Source organism: Hemiscyllium ocellatum, chromosome 4 (assembly GCF_020745735.1).
Source record: "Hemiscyllium ocellatum isolate sHemOce1 chromosome 4, sHemOce1.pat.X.cur, whole genome shotgun sequence".
Taxonomy (NCBI): domain Eukaryota; kingdom Metazoa; phylum Chordata; class Chondrichthyes; order Orectolobiformes; family Hemiscylliidae; genus Hemiscyllium; species Hemiscyllium ocellatum.
The window spans coordinates 78,240,876-78,258,292 of record NC_083404.1 but is presented as its reverse complement, the minus strand read 5'-3'; the positions used below and the strand labels follow the sequence as shown (position 1 = coordinate 78,258,292).

Below are 17,417 nucleotides of genomic sequence, written 5' to 3'. Positions count from 1 at the left end.
GGGGAAAATATGATTTTGAAGTACAGCGGACTGTTCACGCTTGCTATACCTGGTTCTTTGAAGACGACTTTGGACAGAGTAGGCCTTCAGCCTGGGTTGAGTCCACTAATGTGGTAGGATGTATGTTGGATTTATTGGGTGAGTACTTGGTTTCCCTTATTTTGCGATGGTTTTGACAGTTGGTTTTCACCTCAGGACGTGGTCTGTGGTCTTGTACTTTCGGTCGTGTTGATTGTTTTTGGAGTCGGTCAGTTCTTAGGTCTGCTGGTGGTGGTCAGTTGCTGCTGATTCCCCTAGTATGGAACAGGCCTGTGTTAGTAGATTTCAGAATTGTTGTCTGGATCCCCCTTCTGGAGATAGCTCTTGGAAGTAGCCACTGGAATTAGCTGCTGTCATTCTTCTTCTGGGGATCACTGTTTGGAATGCCTCCTGGGGAATTGCTGTTGGGGAGACAGTTGTTTGGGATCCCTCTTCTCGAGGTAGCTGTGGGGATAAGTCTTCAGGTGAGATCTGGCCCTACAATTAAACTAGTTGTGAGTCTCTTATCTCTGTGCCAAATCTGTACTTGCTAATGTATTACTGGTGTTCCCATTGAGGTCAATTGCCTTCCTGACAGTTAAGAATATGTGTGAATGTATTTTGATGGAGTTTGAATACCCAAAATTATATAGATTGAAGTGGACTGTCTGATATCTGTATAGGTTCTGTAATGTCTGGGTTGTTTAGACTGAAATGTAAAAGTTAGTTTCAGTCTAGTGTTACATCTAGTTTATTGTTCTCTTAGGGTGAAGGTATAAATTGGATTTTCGGACAGAATAATGGTTCCAGACTGAAATCATTCTGGCTCTGAGTATATGATGCAGCCTGAGCTCAGGCTTTTGTGTAGTATTTTAGATGCTCAAAACGTCCAGGGTTTTTGTCCAGTATTATAAGAAAAGGGGATTTTTACTTAATTCTACGAAGGTCAAGATTAGGCTTTCCCACCGTAACATAATTTTGGAAAAGGCAGGAAGGTGGTGGGATTTTGAAACATATATACTTAATGGTGAGGGCCTAGGGAAGTGTTGCTGAACTAAGAGACCTTGGCGTGCAGGTTAATAGCTCCTTGGAGTCGCAGGTAGATAGGATAGTGAAGGCAGCGTTTGGTATGCTTTCATTTGTTGGTCAGAGTATTGAGTACAGGAGTTGGGAGGTCATGTTGTGGCTGTACAGGTCAGTGGTTAGGCCCCACTGTTGGAATTTTGGGTGCAATTCTGGTCTCCTTCCTATCAGAAAGGTGTTGTAAAACTTGAAAGGGTTCAGAAAAGATTTACAAGGATGTTGCCAGGATTGGAGGAGTGGAGCTATAAGGAGAGGCTGAACAGGCTGGGGCTGTTTTTCCAGGAGCGCGGAGGCTGAGGGGTGACCTTATAGAGGTTTACAAAATTATGAGGGACATGGATAGGATAAATAGACACAATCTTTTCCCTGGGGTCGGGGAGTCCAGAACTAGAGGGCATAGGTTAAAGGGGAAAGATACAAAAGGGACTTAAGGGGCAACGTTTTCACACAGGTGGTGTATGGAATGAGGAAGTGATGGAGGCTGGTACAATTGCAACATTTAAAAAGCATTTGGATGGATGTATGAATAGGAAGAGTTTGGAGGTATATGGGCCGGGTGCTGGCAGGTGGGACTAGATTGGGTTGGAATAGCTGGTCGCCATGGACGGGTTGAACCGAAGGGTCTGTTTCCGTGCTGTACATCTCTATGACTCTATGACTTCTGCCTCCAGATCCACGGTCTTTGAAGGCAGCTGAATTTGCCACCTATTGAGAGAGATTGGTCTCCTGTTGCCGCTTCAATAGCTGCAACCTCCCTCAGTTATGCAGTGTGGGAGGGTCGCTTACTTTTCTACAAACCCCATCCCAACAAAAGCTGCTAAAGAGGAGAACATTTCATCAACTTTCTTTTCCCCCCTTAATCTTCCTGGTTTCAAACCCACCTTGATTTTGCTTGGAAATTTCCCTTCACGGTTGCTTATTGAGATTTGGGTATGCAAATTTCACTTTGTACACTTTGTAGTTGTGACCTCCTGCTAAGAGCATTTTTCCAACACTTTTTCCTCCCTATTCCAGCAGTTTGTCCTGCTTCATGTTGCCTCTGTTCATTCACTTTGCCATACCGTAGTATAAGGAGATCTACCACACCTATGCCTGGAGATAAATTGTTTTGCAGAATTCTTGAAGCTAGGATATGTTCTTTAATACCTGCTAGACTGCCCACTATGAAGTTCAGAATTTTAAGCATCTATACAAGATACCAAATTAATCAGAAACAGACCTGAAGTTAGTTGATGATTCCCATGGACGTGGTGCATGTAAAGCATCCTTCGAGTTGCTGAATACATCTTCAAATGTATGAATTAAAGGAGTGCATTAACTTAAATGTTGGGTTCCAGATGGTTGATGTCATGAGTTATTTACAGTGTATACTCCCAGTAGGTATTCCCTTTACACATGCCAATGCCTTTACTAAAATAATGTTTGGCATTTCCACTACAGTTGCCAATAGACACAAAATTGCACCAAAAACTTTGTTGACAAGAATAAGTTTCATGGGCCATCCTTCTATTCCATGACCTTTTTTTTATGATCTATAATAACTACAAACATTGGGTGGTGCGTGGAACATGTTGGCATCTGGACACTCATTTCTAGTATTACCATCACAGGTAGTGCAAATAATTACTTATCTTAGAGATATCTAAGTTGTTGAGGTAAAGATTTTCACCTTTACTTGTAACAATAATATGCTATATTTGAATGCAATATTAAAAGAAAAAGCAAGTCAATCAAAAGTTGCTCATTTCTAAATAATTCCAAGAAAATGCCACAGCAGTCACACTTCAAACCTTTTAATGGTCTCTATTTTGCTGACTACAGACATAAATGTTTTCATTGAAACATATTCAGTTCATTTTCAGACAGAAACTCATAGTATTATTGTATCATTATAAAACATCACCAGAAACTTGTAGTACATGTTACTGTACACAGTCATAACTAGTAGGCAGAGGACATTTTTCATTACATTAAAATAAATTTTTGCAAGTGTTTTGCCACAGGCATATGCCACTGAAATGAAATGGCACAGATTAACCCTCTCATGCACTGGAATTCTTTTAGAACTTGCACGTGTTAACTGTCAAAACTGGGATGTTATTGCACAAGTTAACAGATAGAAAGAAACCACTCAGCTGAACATGGACATACTTGTCCTCCCACCCTACTTCATCTATTGCCCAATTCTTCTTCATCATGTCCATTTAGTTTCTCCTTAAATACACCATGGAAGGGAAACTTAAGTTACAGGGATTACTGTCATAGAAGCAGAGAAGGCTAAATTGCAAATTAATGATACATAGCAGTTATGCTTAACAGGCACACTCTCATTTTTAGCATGTTGTGGGCACAAGTCCCATTTTGAATACTTAAACATGAAAAAGGACATAAGATCCATGCCACAGTTTCAAAAAAGAGAAAAAAGATTTCTCCAGAGTGTCTTAGCCAATATTTATCCATTCGTCAACATCAAATGTCAAAGCAAAAACAAAGTATGTTTTTAATACTGTTCATATATATATGAACAATGGCTTTAACTTTAAAAATGAATTTGAAAATATAAACACCATGTGCTCTAACGGGCCACAGCAATGCCTAATAAAGTTTTTTTATATCTAGATTTTTATTTGGATGCGTGCATTAAAAATTATAAATAAAATTACAAATTAAAATACAATCACATCAGAATATATAAAGATGATTACAATTTTCAACATAATTCCGCCACAATGAACGTACAAAAAGAATTGAACTTCATGTATTATTGCTGATACCAAACATACATGAATGCAAAAATTGTTGAAGCACCAAGGGTCTCGGGTACCAATCTACCCATAAAAAGTGTAATGCTTTAAAACCAAAGTTATTTTTCAAGAAAGAAATGTACTATTCTGTAGCTGTAAATTTCACATATGTGCAGTACTATAGTCAAGGCATATATAGGTATGTAAATGATTCTTAAAGCTTGCGAAATATAAGAATAGTAATTTATATTTAAATGACATTTCAAATACTCATTGCTCAAAAGTCTAAAATTCCAATTACTTTGCTAACAAGCTTTAAAACTGAACATTTCAAGTGTTACATCAGATCATTGGTACTATATTTGTATTGTTACAAATCTTTATATAAAATTAGAAAAGAATAATACAATCCAACAATGATCCAATTTTGAGGCATAATTATCAGCACCATATTTGTGCACAACACATCCCTGGCTTTGAAAAGGTGTGAGGTACATTTGGTAGAATGAAGAAAATGGGTCTTTACACAATCACCATCATGGCTACTGATGTTCTCTTGAACAGTATAATGAACACCGTTGGAATTTACCAAATGGTTAGTCTTTGGATAGTGTATGTGAAGACAACATAATCACTTCTCAGTGAACATTACCTTAATATTTATCACTGCTTCAAAAAAAATAAATTAATTAAAATGCAAATCATAACTGCAGTATCTAAGTAATGAGTTTTAAAATGATAAGGTACCTTGACAATGTGATAAATAGCAATGTTTTTCAAATAAATTCCAGCATCTTCATGCCAGAGTAAAATATGTTGATACCAGAAATCTGAAAAAGAATAATGCTCGAGGCACTCAGCAGAACATACAGCAGTGGTGAAGGATTGCTACTCAGGTTGGCTTTAAGTTGTTTTTTTAAGTGATATTGCAAACATCCTGAAGAGGTTCCATCTTATTGAATGATTGGCACTGGGTTTTGTGAAAATTATATTAGATTTTATAATTACTGCTGAATAAAAGTTCTGTCCCTAAAAACTAAAAGTTACATTTGTGAAACATTAAATTTCTCCAATATATTAACACAACAGATGTTAAGAATAATACCTTATTTGTATTTTTGCTTCTGACTTAATTCAATGAATATTTTCCAATCATTTATTTTGATTTTTAAAATTTAAATTAAAAGTGAAAGACCCTGCATTTTAGTTCCTGATTTGCTCTCTGTGAGAATGTGTCAACCTGACTGACTACTTATTCTGTTTCTTGGCATCAGCATTGTCAAAGGCCTAGAGGTTCTCTTGGTTTATAGCACCAATTTCAAATCAGCATTGTGGCACTGGGAACTTTCCTTCTACCAGACTGCTAGATATTTGTGGGTAGCTTTTTTTGTGGACCAATATGAGCACTGTTACTTCACCACTAACTGCAAAATCAGATCAACATTTCAGGTTTTCATCAGAACCACATATGTTCACCAAATTGTAAAGTTAACTTCAATTCCCTTTCCACAGAAGCTGCTTGGCCTGCTGAGTACTCAGAACATTTTCTGTTTTTATTTTTGTAAAAGGTTAACAGTGAGAGTCATTTCATATTTAAACTGCAAATAGTTTTAACTCCATAAATTTGTTACTGAGGGCTGATTTAACACTTTGATGAAACTGATCTTTTCTTTAAAATGAGACATTGCTTAATGTGAGAAAATGGACTAGTGCAGAGTGCCAGCAATGGTCAACATAAGACCAGAAAGTTCATTCTCTCCCTGTCTTTGTTATCCAGACATCAGTAGACATTGCAAGAGGCTGAGAAACACATATTTTTTTTTCCCCTCCAAGTACTACATTCTTTTATCCAGAACTATGCAAAAGGTTCAAATTTACTTGCTGACTTCACGCAGACAGGACAACACCTCCCTTTCTTTTTGGTAGATTTGGAGCACTTGAGAAGAGGACATTTTTCTACATAGCAGGTCACCTGTCCATTCTAGAAAGAAAGAATCAACAGAACTGTTAAAATTCCCTGCCAGTTGTATAAAATGTCACCAGCCACTGGACATTTTTGTGGGAAAACAGCATTTCAATCATAAGGTTTAGTCATAAATTCTCATTTTGCAAACATGATTCAAATGGACATCTACCTCAATTACTTTTTGCCATATTTAGAGTCAGAGTCCTACAACATGGAGACAGACCTTTGGCCCAAACTGGTCCAAGCCAATTAAAATGTCCACCTTGCAGAAGGATCTAGGCAGTTTGGGAGAGTGGTCCAGGAAATGGCGGATGGAATTCAATGTGAGTAAATGTGAGGTCTTGCACTTTGGAAAAAAGAATACGAGCATGGACTACTTTCTAAACGATAAGAAAATTCATAAAGCCAAAGTACAAAGGGATCTGGGAGTGCTAGTCGAGGATTCTCTAAAAGTAAACATGCAGGTTGAGTCCGTGATTAAGAAAGCAAATGCAATGTTGTCATTTATCTCAAGAGGGTTGGAATATAAAAGCACCGTTGTGCTTCTGAGACTTTATAAAGCTCTGGTTAGGCTCCATTTGGAGTACTGTGTCCAGTTTTGGTCCCCACACCTCAAGGAGGACATACTGGCACTGGAGCGTGTCCAGCAGAGATTCACACGGATGATCCCTGGAATGGTAAGTCTAACATATGAGGAACGGCTGAGGATCCTGGGATTGTATTCATTGGAGCTTAGAAGATTAAGGGGAGATCTAATAGAAACTTACAAGATAATACATGGCTTGGAAAGGGTGGATGCTAGGAAATTGTTTCCATTAGGCAAGGAGACTAGGACCCGTGGACACAGCCTTAGAATTAGAGGGGGTCAATTCAGAACAGAAATGCTGAGACATATCTTCAGCCCGAGAGTGGTGGGCCTGTGGAATTCATTGCCACAGAGTGCAGTGGAGGCCAGGACGCTAAATGTCTTCAAGGCAGAGATTGATAAATTCTTGATGTCACAAGGAATTAAGGGCTATGGGGAGAATGCGGGTAAGTGGAATGAAATGCCCATCAGCCATGATTGAATGGCAGAGTGGACTCGATGTGCCGAATGGCCTTACTTCCACTCCTATGTCTTATGCTAACCTCGTTTCCCTGCACTTGGCCCATATCCTTCTGAACCTTTCCTATCCATGTATTTATCCAAATGCCTTAAAATGTTGTTAATGTACCCACATCAATAAGTTATGCTGGCAACTCATTCCATATGCCTTCCATACTCTGTAAAACAGTTGCCCCTCAGCTTCTCTTTTATTCCACTCTAACCAGATGCCCTTTAATCCATGATTCCCCAAATCTGGGAAAAAGACTGAGTATATTCACCCTATACACTTCTATAACATCCCCCTCAGCCTCCTATGCTCTAAAGAAAGACATCCTAGCTTGTCTAACCTCTCCCAATAACTCAGACCATTGAGTCTTGGCAACATCCTTGCAAATTTCTTCTGCATTCTTTTCAATTTAAGAACATCCTTCTTATAGCAAGGTGACCAAAACTGAACACAATACTCCAAGTGCGGCCTCACCAACATCATGTACATCTGCAACATAACTTCCCAACCTCTATACTCAATGCCGTGATTGACGAAGGCCAGTGTGCCAAAAGTCTTTGTCAATGCCCTGTCTACCTGTGACTCCACTTTCAGAGAACCGTGCACCTGAACTCCAAGGTCACTCTGTTCTACTATGCTCCTTAAAGCCCTTTCACCATGAAACTCCTACCGTGATTTGACTTTCCAAAATGCAAAACCTCACACTTATCTATATTAAACACCAATTGCCATTTCTCAGCCTACTTCCCCAGCTGATCAAAGTCCTGCTGCAGATCTGAAGATCTTCCTCACTGTCCACAATACTGCCTATTTTAGTGTCATCTGCAAACTTACTAATCATACCTTGTACATTCTCACCCAAATCATTGATATAGATAACAAACAGAAATGGGCCCAGCACCGACTCGAGGCACTCCACCAGTCACAGGCCTCCAGTCCAATAAGCATCCTTCCACTACTGATTAGCTTCCTACCATCAAGCCAATTGTGTATCCAAATTGCCCACTTGCTGTGGATTCCACCTTCCAGAGCAGCCAAAGGCCTTTCTAGTCAACTGTTAATGGAATCTGAAATATTCATTCACTGAGCTAATTCTTTATGGATTAATTTCAAAGGGATATGTTCTCTTGTCTCTGGTGATTATATAATTGTGCAAGCATTCTTGAATGAATGACATTGATACCAATAGTCAAATCATGAGCAATTTGTAATTGCTGACTGCCTGTTTGTTTTCTACAATTAAAAAAAATGTTTTATGGGAATGAAATTCAGTTTTCCAAACTCAGGACATGTTAATCCAACTTTCAGATATGCCTGCAAGTGACCAGTTCTTAACATATGCAACTTTGGACCTTATGTAATTTTAAGACTTCTAATTCATTGCCAGAGAAGACTGTGGAGGCCAGGTCATTGAGTATATTTAAGACTGATATAGATAGGTTCTTGAGTATCAAGGGGATCAAGGGTTACAGGGAGAAAGGGGGAGAATGGGGTTGAAAAATGTATCAGTTGTCATGATTGAGTGGCAGAGCAGACTTGATGGGCTTAATTGCCTAATTTCTGCTCCTATTTCTTAAGGCCTTATGGTCTAAGTACAGGTGAATGGGATATGAGCCAGTTAGTGCTAACAAGTTGTAAGAAGACTGATATTCAGTTCATAAAAGAACATGTTGGTGGTCATTAAACAAAAGAGGTTCAAACTGCTGTTGATCTCAATGTGGGAGTCAGATATCCTGATATGGATTGTCGTTCTGGCAGCACTCAGGATCACACTTGGAAGTAGCCACCTATGGGTGAAGTTGTTCCTCCAGGCATACTATGCTTGGAAAGGATGTAGCAGAATTTCACTAGAATTGTAAATTGAGGAGATGGCTATCTTGCTCACCATGCAACATCATGCAAATGGAAAGTGCAATTTAAAAATTGGTCTGGAAAGAATGTAGCTGTAAAGAAAATCTCTACATTAAGTCCTGGTCAGTCCTTCAGCCTTTTGAAGTTTGGTGTAGCAGACAGAGGTCCTGCAGGCTCTCATGACATTGTCAAAATCCACCTACAGCAAGGGACCATAAGATGTATGAGCAGAAGACCATTTGGCCATCAAACATTCAATGAGATCATGGTTGATCTGTTGTTCTTCAACTCCACTTGCCTGCCTTTTTTTTTGATAATCCTTGATCCTATCTGTCTTGAATATACTTAATTGTGAGGTTAGATAGAGGTTTTCAAAATCATGAGCAGGCTGTATAGAGCAGGTAAGGAGAAGCTGTTCCCACTAGCTAAAGAAACAAGAACATGAGGGCATAGATTTAAAATGATCCGAAAAAGAATCAAGAGTGCAATGAGGCAAAACGTTTTCACTCAGCAAACGTTTAAGATATGGAAAAGTGACCCACAGGATTGGGAAACTTCTAATGTAACACCTTTATGTAGAAAGGGACAGCGGCAGAAACCATGTCAATTAGTTTAACACCTGTCATTGTGAAAATATTAGCGTGTATTACAAATGATATAATAGAAGATCATTGTAGTACTTAAAATGAGGTTAGGCAGTTGGACCTCAGAAAAGGAGTTCCCTGATTGTACCAGATTAACAGCACCAATCAGGGAGCCCTAGCTGATGGATTAGAAATGGTAATGCCAGAGTTCTGTCCACTCAGAGCTGGCTCTGAGGAAGTTGGATCAGTGTCAAGGTCTGTCCTGTAAGTAAAGAGTGACTTAGTGACAGGATACTAAGCCTATGTGGAGTTATTTCAGTACATATTATATATAGTATCATCAAGCAGTGTCAGAATGGTGTTACGAAGGGAAAATCATACCTGAAAAATTCATTATAATTCTTTTGAAGAGATAACAAGCAGAATAGATAATGGGGAAGTCAATAGACACAATCTTGGATTTCCAAATGATATTAATAAGGCATCTTATTAAGTATTATTAAGGCATCTTATTAACTAACAAAGGTTACTTAAAAAGATAAGAGCCATGGTGTTGCAGGTAGCATGTTAGCATGGATTAAAGCGAGAGTGTGATGCTGGAAAAGCATAGCAGGTCAGGCTCTGATCTCTAGCATCTGCAGTCCTCACTTTCTCCTAGCATGGATTAAGGATTGGTTCACAAACAGAACACAGAAGTGAGATGGTTGGGGGGTGGGTATTTTCAAGATGGAAACCTGTAAAGAGTAGAATGCTACAATGCTGAAACCATAATTATTTACGAAATGTATCAATGATTTGGATGAGGGAATTCAATGTACGACAGCTAAGTTTACAGATAAGACAAAAATAGGTGGTAAGGGAAGTTCTGAGCATGACAGAAATAATTTGCAGAGGGATAAAGACAGGTTAAGTGAGTAGGCAAAATCTTGTCAGATGAAATATGATGTGGGAAAACTTGTTATGCACTTTGCCAGAAGGACTGAATATTATTTAAATGATCCTCCCCTTAGTCTCTTGAACCAAGGCACCTCCTCCCATCATCCAATTTGCTGAGACCCCCCAAAACCAGGATCACCTGGGGTTCTTGGCATGGCAGAACTGCTTGTAGTCCCAGAAATATAATTGCTTCCAGTTGGTGGTGCTGTGACTACAGAGTGGCCAATCATCCAGGTGGCCGATAAAGAGGCAAAAATTTCTCCTTAAAGCTATTCATGCTGCAGCAACCCTTAGAAACCCTGAGGAATGACTGTTAGCTTCATGATAGGCTGTCCTTAGGGATTTCTTAGTGTGGAAGCTATGGTGCACTATAAATTTCAGCCAAGTTTTAAAGCTGTGTAATATTAAAAGGCAGGAATTAGGAGACTAGAAATCTCAATTAATAGATTAGGCTTATTTCAACATTGACACCAACTGGTTTGAAATAAATGGGTTAATATATGCAATAAAGTAACATCTAGGAGCATATGTTCCAACTTCTATCCAAACAGATTTGACTGAAGGTATTCCTCTTCAAATTACCTACTTACCTTTCAACAATTTCTTCAGCTGTGACTCTGAGTATGGCTGTTCCAAATGTGTCCAGAGAGAAATAAAGGGGAAATAAACTGGATACAAAGTAGCATTCCCTCATCCAAGTCATAGGCCTAGTCACTCCTCTTTATCATGACACTTGCTGTCTTATTTCTGGAGTTAAAGATCTCTACGGGGAGAATGTGGGTAAGTGGAGTTGAAATGCCCATCAGCCATGATTGAATGGCGGAGTGGACTTGATGGGCCGAATGGCCTTACTTCCACTCCTATGTCTTATGGTCTTAAAATCATTTTGTGACTGAGGAAAATTTAGCATGTAAGGTTAAGTAACTTCACAGGTAAGGGGTTATGTGCCAGATCTGTGACAGTGTACTATGGTAGGGTGGGGCATTGCATCGGGATTGAGAGGTTGAGGGTGGCTGAATGCTCTAACATGGTTGTTTCAAGCTGGTGAGGTAAATAAGTGTCAGCTCCAGCAAGGCTGGGCTATATTAGGTCATGGTGCGACTGGAATGGTATTAGCTCCAGCAAGGTCGGATCAGGCTCGGGACTGTGGTTGCATCCAGTGGGGCTAGGTGTGTCAAGAGTCAGGTAAAGTTATAGTTGGGGATTCAGTCATAAGTTGGCGTGCAGTTTAATTATTCAGGATTCGGAGCAGTTTTTTGAACCCACTCATGCTGGGTGATTGTTAAAAAGAGTCAGACTCCTCTAAATTCTGCAACATTAATGGGCTTTATTGCACAGAAATTACCAAATAGAATCTTCAATTTCAGAGGCAATTTCCACAAAATAAACTGCACTAGGATTTAAATTGTCCTGACGTGACTCTCCAGTCAACACTGCTCCATAGACTTTCTGGCCATCAGTATTACAAGCCTGAGAGTTGTTTGTGTGTAAAATACTCTGCATGAGACAACTGAACATCACCTGCAACTTTATACATACTTTACAGTAACAGGTAGTGCAGCTTTCCTTTCTCCAATGGTCATTTTCATTCCTGTGATTTCCCTTTTCATCCATGCAGCCATTCTTTTTCAGGCGTGATTCAAGTTGATCAATCTTTAAGGAGAGAGTTGTGAGACATATGCATGATATAAGGTAATTGAAACTAATTGAATAGTAATTACTCATTATTGTATACATATCAGAAATGATTAATACAATAAAAATTATTGATAATTGTAATCCTCACATATCACCTAAGTCTATATCTGGCTTATTTTAGAAGAACAGCAGTACTGCAAGGATATAATTTCTGGGAACAATGAGACTAAGGAGTTTCACTGGTTCTTTAGTTTTTCTTTCAGATTAACAAAGGAACTTCTGGTTTGCTTAGTTTTGATGTGTTGCTGTGTATAGGATTGGACCTACAGATAATTTTTAATATATAATATAAGAAAATGTCACAACATTGGGATCCTCAGTGTATTGTAAACCAATTTTTCTTAATTGCTTTCAGCATTATAGAGGCAATTTTCAATTCAATTCGCCTTCCCAACAGTACCAATTCTCTCCCTACCCTTTACACATTCCTTTTGGATAATCACACCCACAGAATCACAGAATTGTTTAAGTACAGAACGAGGCAGCTTGATTATCATGTCTGTGTTGGATCTCCAAATGAGCAATGCACCAAGTGCCATTCTCTCACCTTCTCCCTTTTCAGATAATAACCTAATTCCCTTTCGACTGATTTGACTGCACTCAGTTCCACACTATTGGACAGAAAAGTACAGATCTTCACAACTTACCGTGTGGAAATGATTCTCATACCCACTTTTTTTCTCAATTAGCTTATCCTTGCATTTATAATCCATTTACCAGTTGTAATAAATTTTCCCTATCTACTCTCTCACCAGGTCATAATATTTTTAAATATCTCTATCATTCGCCTAATTTCTTCAATTTGCCTATGGCACTAAAGTTCCTCATCTCTCTGGCCATTCTTTACTGCATCCTCTCTAATGCCTTATCATCCTTCCCAAATTATGACAGAACTGGATACAATAGTAAAGTTGTTTTATGCAAGTCCAATGTAATGTATCTGCTCTTGTACTGTACGTCTTTTTTTAAAATAAAGTCTAGGACATTATACATTTTATTAACTACTCTCTCAAATTGTTTTGCAACCATTAAAGACTTATGATACACCTATAATGAGGTCTTGGAATTCTATTTGGAATTGTACTCTTTATGTTCTAATCTCAACTCTGTGCTCTGCCAAAATAAATCACTTCACACTTTTCTCTGTTAATGTTTTTGATGAAACATTTGGAATTTGAAATAGAGGAAGATGTGGCACTTTGGGGATATATCATTGGACTAGTAATGCAGGGTCTCAGATTAATGTTCTATGAACACAGGTTCAAATTTCACCACAGCAGCTAGAATTGAAAGCTAGTCTCACAAATGGTGATCATGATAACTATTGTCACAGGGGGAACAACCCATGTGATTTACTACAGACCAACAGAAACATAAATTGACTCTGAAATGACCTACCAAGCCACTCAATTGAAAGGCAATGAGTGATAGGCAATAAATGTTTCTCTCACCAGAGACCTTCACATCAAATGAAAGAGTAGAACAAGGAATTGCTACAATACAAGGTGTTCGACAAAGCACCTTACAAAAAGTTACGTCAAGAGATAAGAGCCCTTGGTGTTGGGGCTAATACATTGGCAGGGACAGAGAACTAAATGCAGAAAAGTTAGAGACGGAGAGAGGAAATTCAGAGCCTGGGGTCTTGGCAACTCCATTAGTGACTTGATCATAATCTAAAGTAGTATTTCAATGAAGCACTGTGTAGTGATGAAGCAATCCTTCAGATAAGGTGTCAAACCAAGGATCCATTGATTTATTCTGGTAGCTCAATCAAAGATAACACTATTTAGATGTGAAATGCTTTCTTATCTTATCTTCACTATCATGAATCACCAGCACAGGCAAGAGAAGGATGAATTAACATGGGAAAGGGTTAGAGAATGCGAGAAAATCAGATAAGAATAGAGGTTACAAAAATAATAAAAGGACAAAACTTAATGCATTTATTTGAATGCAATAGCATTTGAAACAAAATAGATTAACTAATAGAACAAATTCAGGAAATTAAGTCTAGTCTAATGGCTATCACTGGAACATGACTGCTGGACATCCTAAATTTTAATCTGAGTGTTAAAGGGAATGTGACTTTGAAGAAGGACAGGGAGCTAGGAAAACATGGAGGACTGAATTCGTTAATTATGGATGATATTAGGACAATAGAGAGAGGGATGATGTATATAGGAGCAGTCTAGATAAAGATGAGGAATGATGAAATCAAAAGGTCACTTGTAGGAGGTCCATACAAGCCCCTAACCAAAATTCGTTAGGTCAGGTTATCAAAAAAAATAATGCAAGCTTGTCAAAAGTTACAGGCGTTATCATGGGGAATTTTAACCTACACATAGACTGGGAAATAAGATTGGTAAAAGCAGTCTAGATGAGGAATTCACTGAAAGTTTTTGTCTATTTTCTTAGATCAGGATGTTATGGTCCCATTTAAACAACAGGCTATACGAGACATGGTTTTGACCAACAAGATAGGATTAATTACTGACCTCATATTGGAAGCGTTCTTAGATAGCAGTGGTCATAACAATCGAATTTTACACACTGATTTAGGGACAAATCTGTGGCTCGATGACGACTATTTTGAATTTGAACCAACACAATTATCAGGGAATGAAAAACAAAGTTAGGGAACTTGAATTGGCAATTTAGGTTAATAGAGATGCGCTGGCAAACATTTAAGGAGCTATTACAAAATCACAAACATGTACATTTCAATGAATACCAAAAATTGTAAGGAATGAACTCACCACTCAAAAGAAAAAACATAACATTGTGCAAAGATGGGTGGCAGATTAGAAGATTGGACAGAATATATTTAAAAAGTAAAGAATTACTAAATGATTAGAATGGAAGCAAAATAATTGGGGTACAAGAGAAAGGAAGTCAACAATATCAAAACAGACAGGAATAACTTCTTCAGATATTCAAAAACATTAACAAGGTAGGTGTTGGCCCTATAACAAGGAAGGTTGGAGAACTAATAATGGAGGATAAAGACATGGTGGACAAATTGCTGTGTACTCTCACAAGAAACTCTACAAGTAACACCCCAGAAATAGCAGTAAATTGAGAATTGAAAGGAAGGGAGGAACTTAAGATAACTGCAATTAAAAAGGTGAATATTGTGTGTAAAGCTGGTTACTAGACTTACAGAAGGATGTTAATGCATTGGAAACAATTCAGAAAGGATATACCAGATCTACTGAGTTTTTCCAGCACTTTGCATTTTTCTTACAGGACAAGCATTTAGAAAGTTGTTTGCTTTCAGTGGGAAGGTTAGGTAGACTTCGCCTGAATTCTCTGGAGTTTAGAAGAATCAGAGGAGACTTCATCAAAATGCATAAATCCTTAAGGACTTGACCGGGCAGATATAGAAAAGACATATTCTCGTGTGGGAGAATCCAAACTAGGGGTCATAATTTAAAAATAAAGTTTCTCCATTTAAGACAGGGAATGAGGAAAAACATTTTCTCTCAGAGGTAGAGTGTCTTTGGAATGTCATTGCTGTTGCAGCATCTTCAGTTTTAATGCAGATTTAGATAGATGCTTAATTACCACAGGTTACAAGATTATCATAGTATGCAGGAATGAAGAGTTGAGGTTCATGTCAGATGTTCTATGATCTTATTGAATAGTAGAGCAGATCAAAGAACTGATTAGTTTACTCTTGTTCCTTGTTGGTATGTTTGCATGGAGACTAACTTGTTATTTATCTCATTGGGTTTCATGAGATTGTCCTGTATTTGGTTATATCAAAGTCACTTTCCTTCAGAGTAAGTTATTGTGCATGTAGAGGACTTTGAGAATTTTCAGAAACAGCACTGTACATTATAATGTTCTGAAAATACAAACTCAAGAGGAATAAGAGTTAAGGCCTTTGACTGGCACTTCATTTAAAACAGAGAGAAATAACATTGTTAAATGTTAAAAAGGTTTTTTTATGATCAATGGTAATGGTTGCCTAGCTTATGCTAATTACAACAGCATGCATTGCATTGAAGTTTAACCATTTCAAGAGTCCACTCACCAAGACATTACAGTAGCGGTAAAGAAACAATTGCGTGTTTTTATTGTAAACATTACAAAAAAGGTCGTTTTGAATACGATCAGGAAGGTTGATAAAAAGCTTAATATTGACAGGCTTTTTTTAGTTTTATAGTATAGAAAGCAGTTTTTGTTATTAAACTACTGCTTAATTAGTTGAACCAAAATGATTTGTTTTATTTCATTACAGATGGATCAGCGTATTTTATGATTTCTGGCATATTCTATCCAGATAATGTGGTGGGACAATTGCTAATAAAACACAGGGATATTCAGCCAAAAGTGTGTAAGTACTAGTTACTAAGGTTATGCATAAAGCTGCACAATGCAACAGTCTACCACATTTTGTGTATTGCTGAAATTTCTGGTTTCTATGCAGCGAAAGGAATGTCAGTGTATGAAGGAAGTGCTTTGATGTGAAGGCAGAAACGAGCAAAATGAATTATCCTATTTCTTGATAGTGGAAAAGGCAATAATAATCTCCCGTCTAAGCTGTTTCAGCTTAAGTGACAATGAATTAAATCTGAGCTTAAAAAAAATACTTCAGTTCACCATTATTTAGAAGTTAGGCTAACTTGTGGAACCAGCAGTGGTAACCCAATGAAATTTAAAATTTGTATCTTTAAGGGAATAGTGATGAATTTGAGAGTAAAATATCAGGCAGGGTAGTTGATAGAGTTAACAATTACAAGTGTTAGGTATTGAATGGACCAGTTCTAGTGGCCAAACTACATTTCCTTGATCCTCACTTCTGAAGATGTTACTTCAATGCCAAATGGTTAGAAATGTTATGGAGAAAATTTTAACCAATCTCACTAATGTAGCATAAATGTCTTCAGACAATTATAATAATTGTTACATATTTTCTTATTAATGCAATTTATTATGAGAAAAGGAAACATTACTCTGAAAAAAAATAGTAAATTTTGGATTAACCCACTATGTATAGCAGAACAGTGGTTTGACACCATTAATATACTTATTTCAGGATACTTAAAGTTTATGGAAAGAGGAAATCTTTTAAAACATGAAGTAGGACAATTTTTTTTTATTCACTCATGGAACATGGGCATCACTGGTTGGTCTAGCATTTATTACTCGTTCCTAGTTACCCTTGAGAAGATGGTGGTGAGTTGTATTCTTGAATTGCTGCATTCAATGTGCTGTAGGTAGACCCACAACACCATTAGGGAGATGGTTTCATTTTGACTCAGATACTGAAGGAACAGCAATATATTTCCAAGTCAGGATGATGAGTGGCTTTCAGGAGAAGTTCTCCTGGGATCAGTGTTGAGACCCTTGCAGTTTAAGTTATTTAGACTTGAATGTAAGAGGGTTGATCAGTAAGTACATGATATGAAAATTGGTAGATGGTGTATAGTTAAGAGGG

At 37.8% G+C, this 17,417-nt stretch overlaps 1 protein-coding gene across 2 annotated transcripts in view; it reads right to left on the bottom strand.

Annotated features, from left to right (window-relative positions):
- Positions 1–2,878: 2,878 nt before the first annotated feature.
- LOC132814373 (peroxidasin homolog) overlaps positions 2,879–17,417 on the bottom strand; it is a 590,104-nt gene continuing 575,565 nt past the window's right edge. For both annotated transcript variants that reach the window (XM_060823479.1, XM_060823480.1), the window contains 2 exons: positions 11,816–11,929; positions 2,879–5,826 (listed from right to left, as the gene is read on the bottom strand). In XM_060823479.1, coding sequence (XP_060679462.1) covers positions 5,701–5,826; positions 11,816–11,929 — 240 coding nt within the window. In that variant the 3' untranslated portion in view covers positions 2,879–5,700. The remainder of the gene's footprint in view (positions 5,827–11,815; positions 11,930–17,417) is intronic.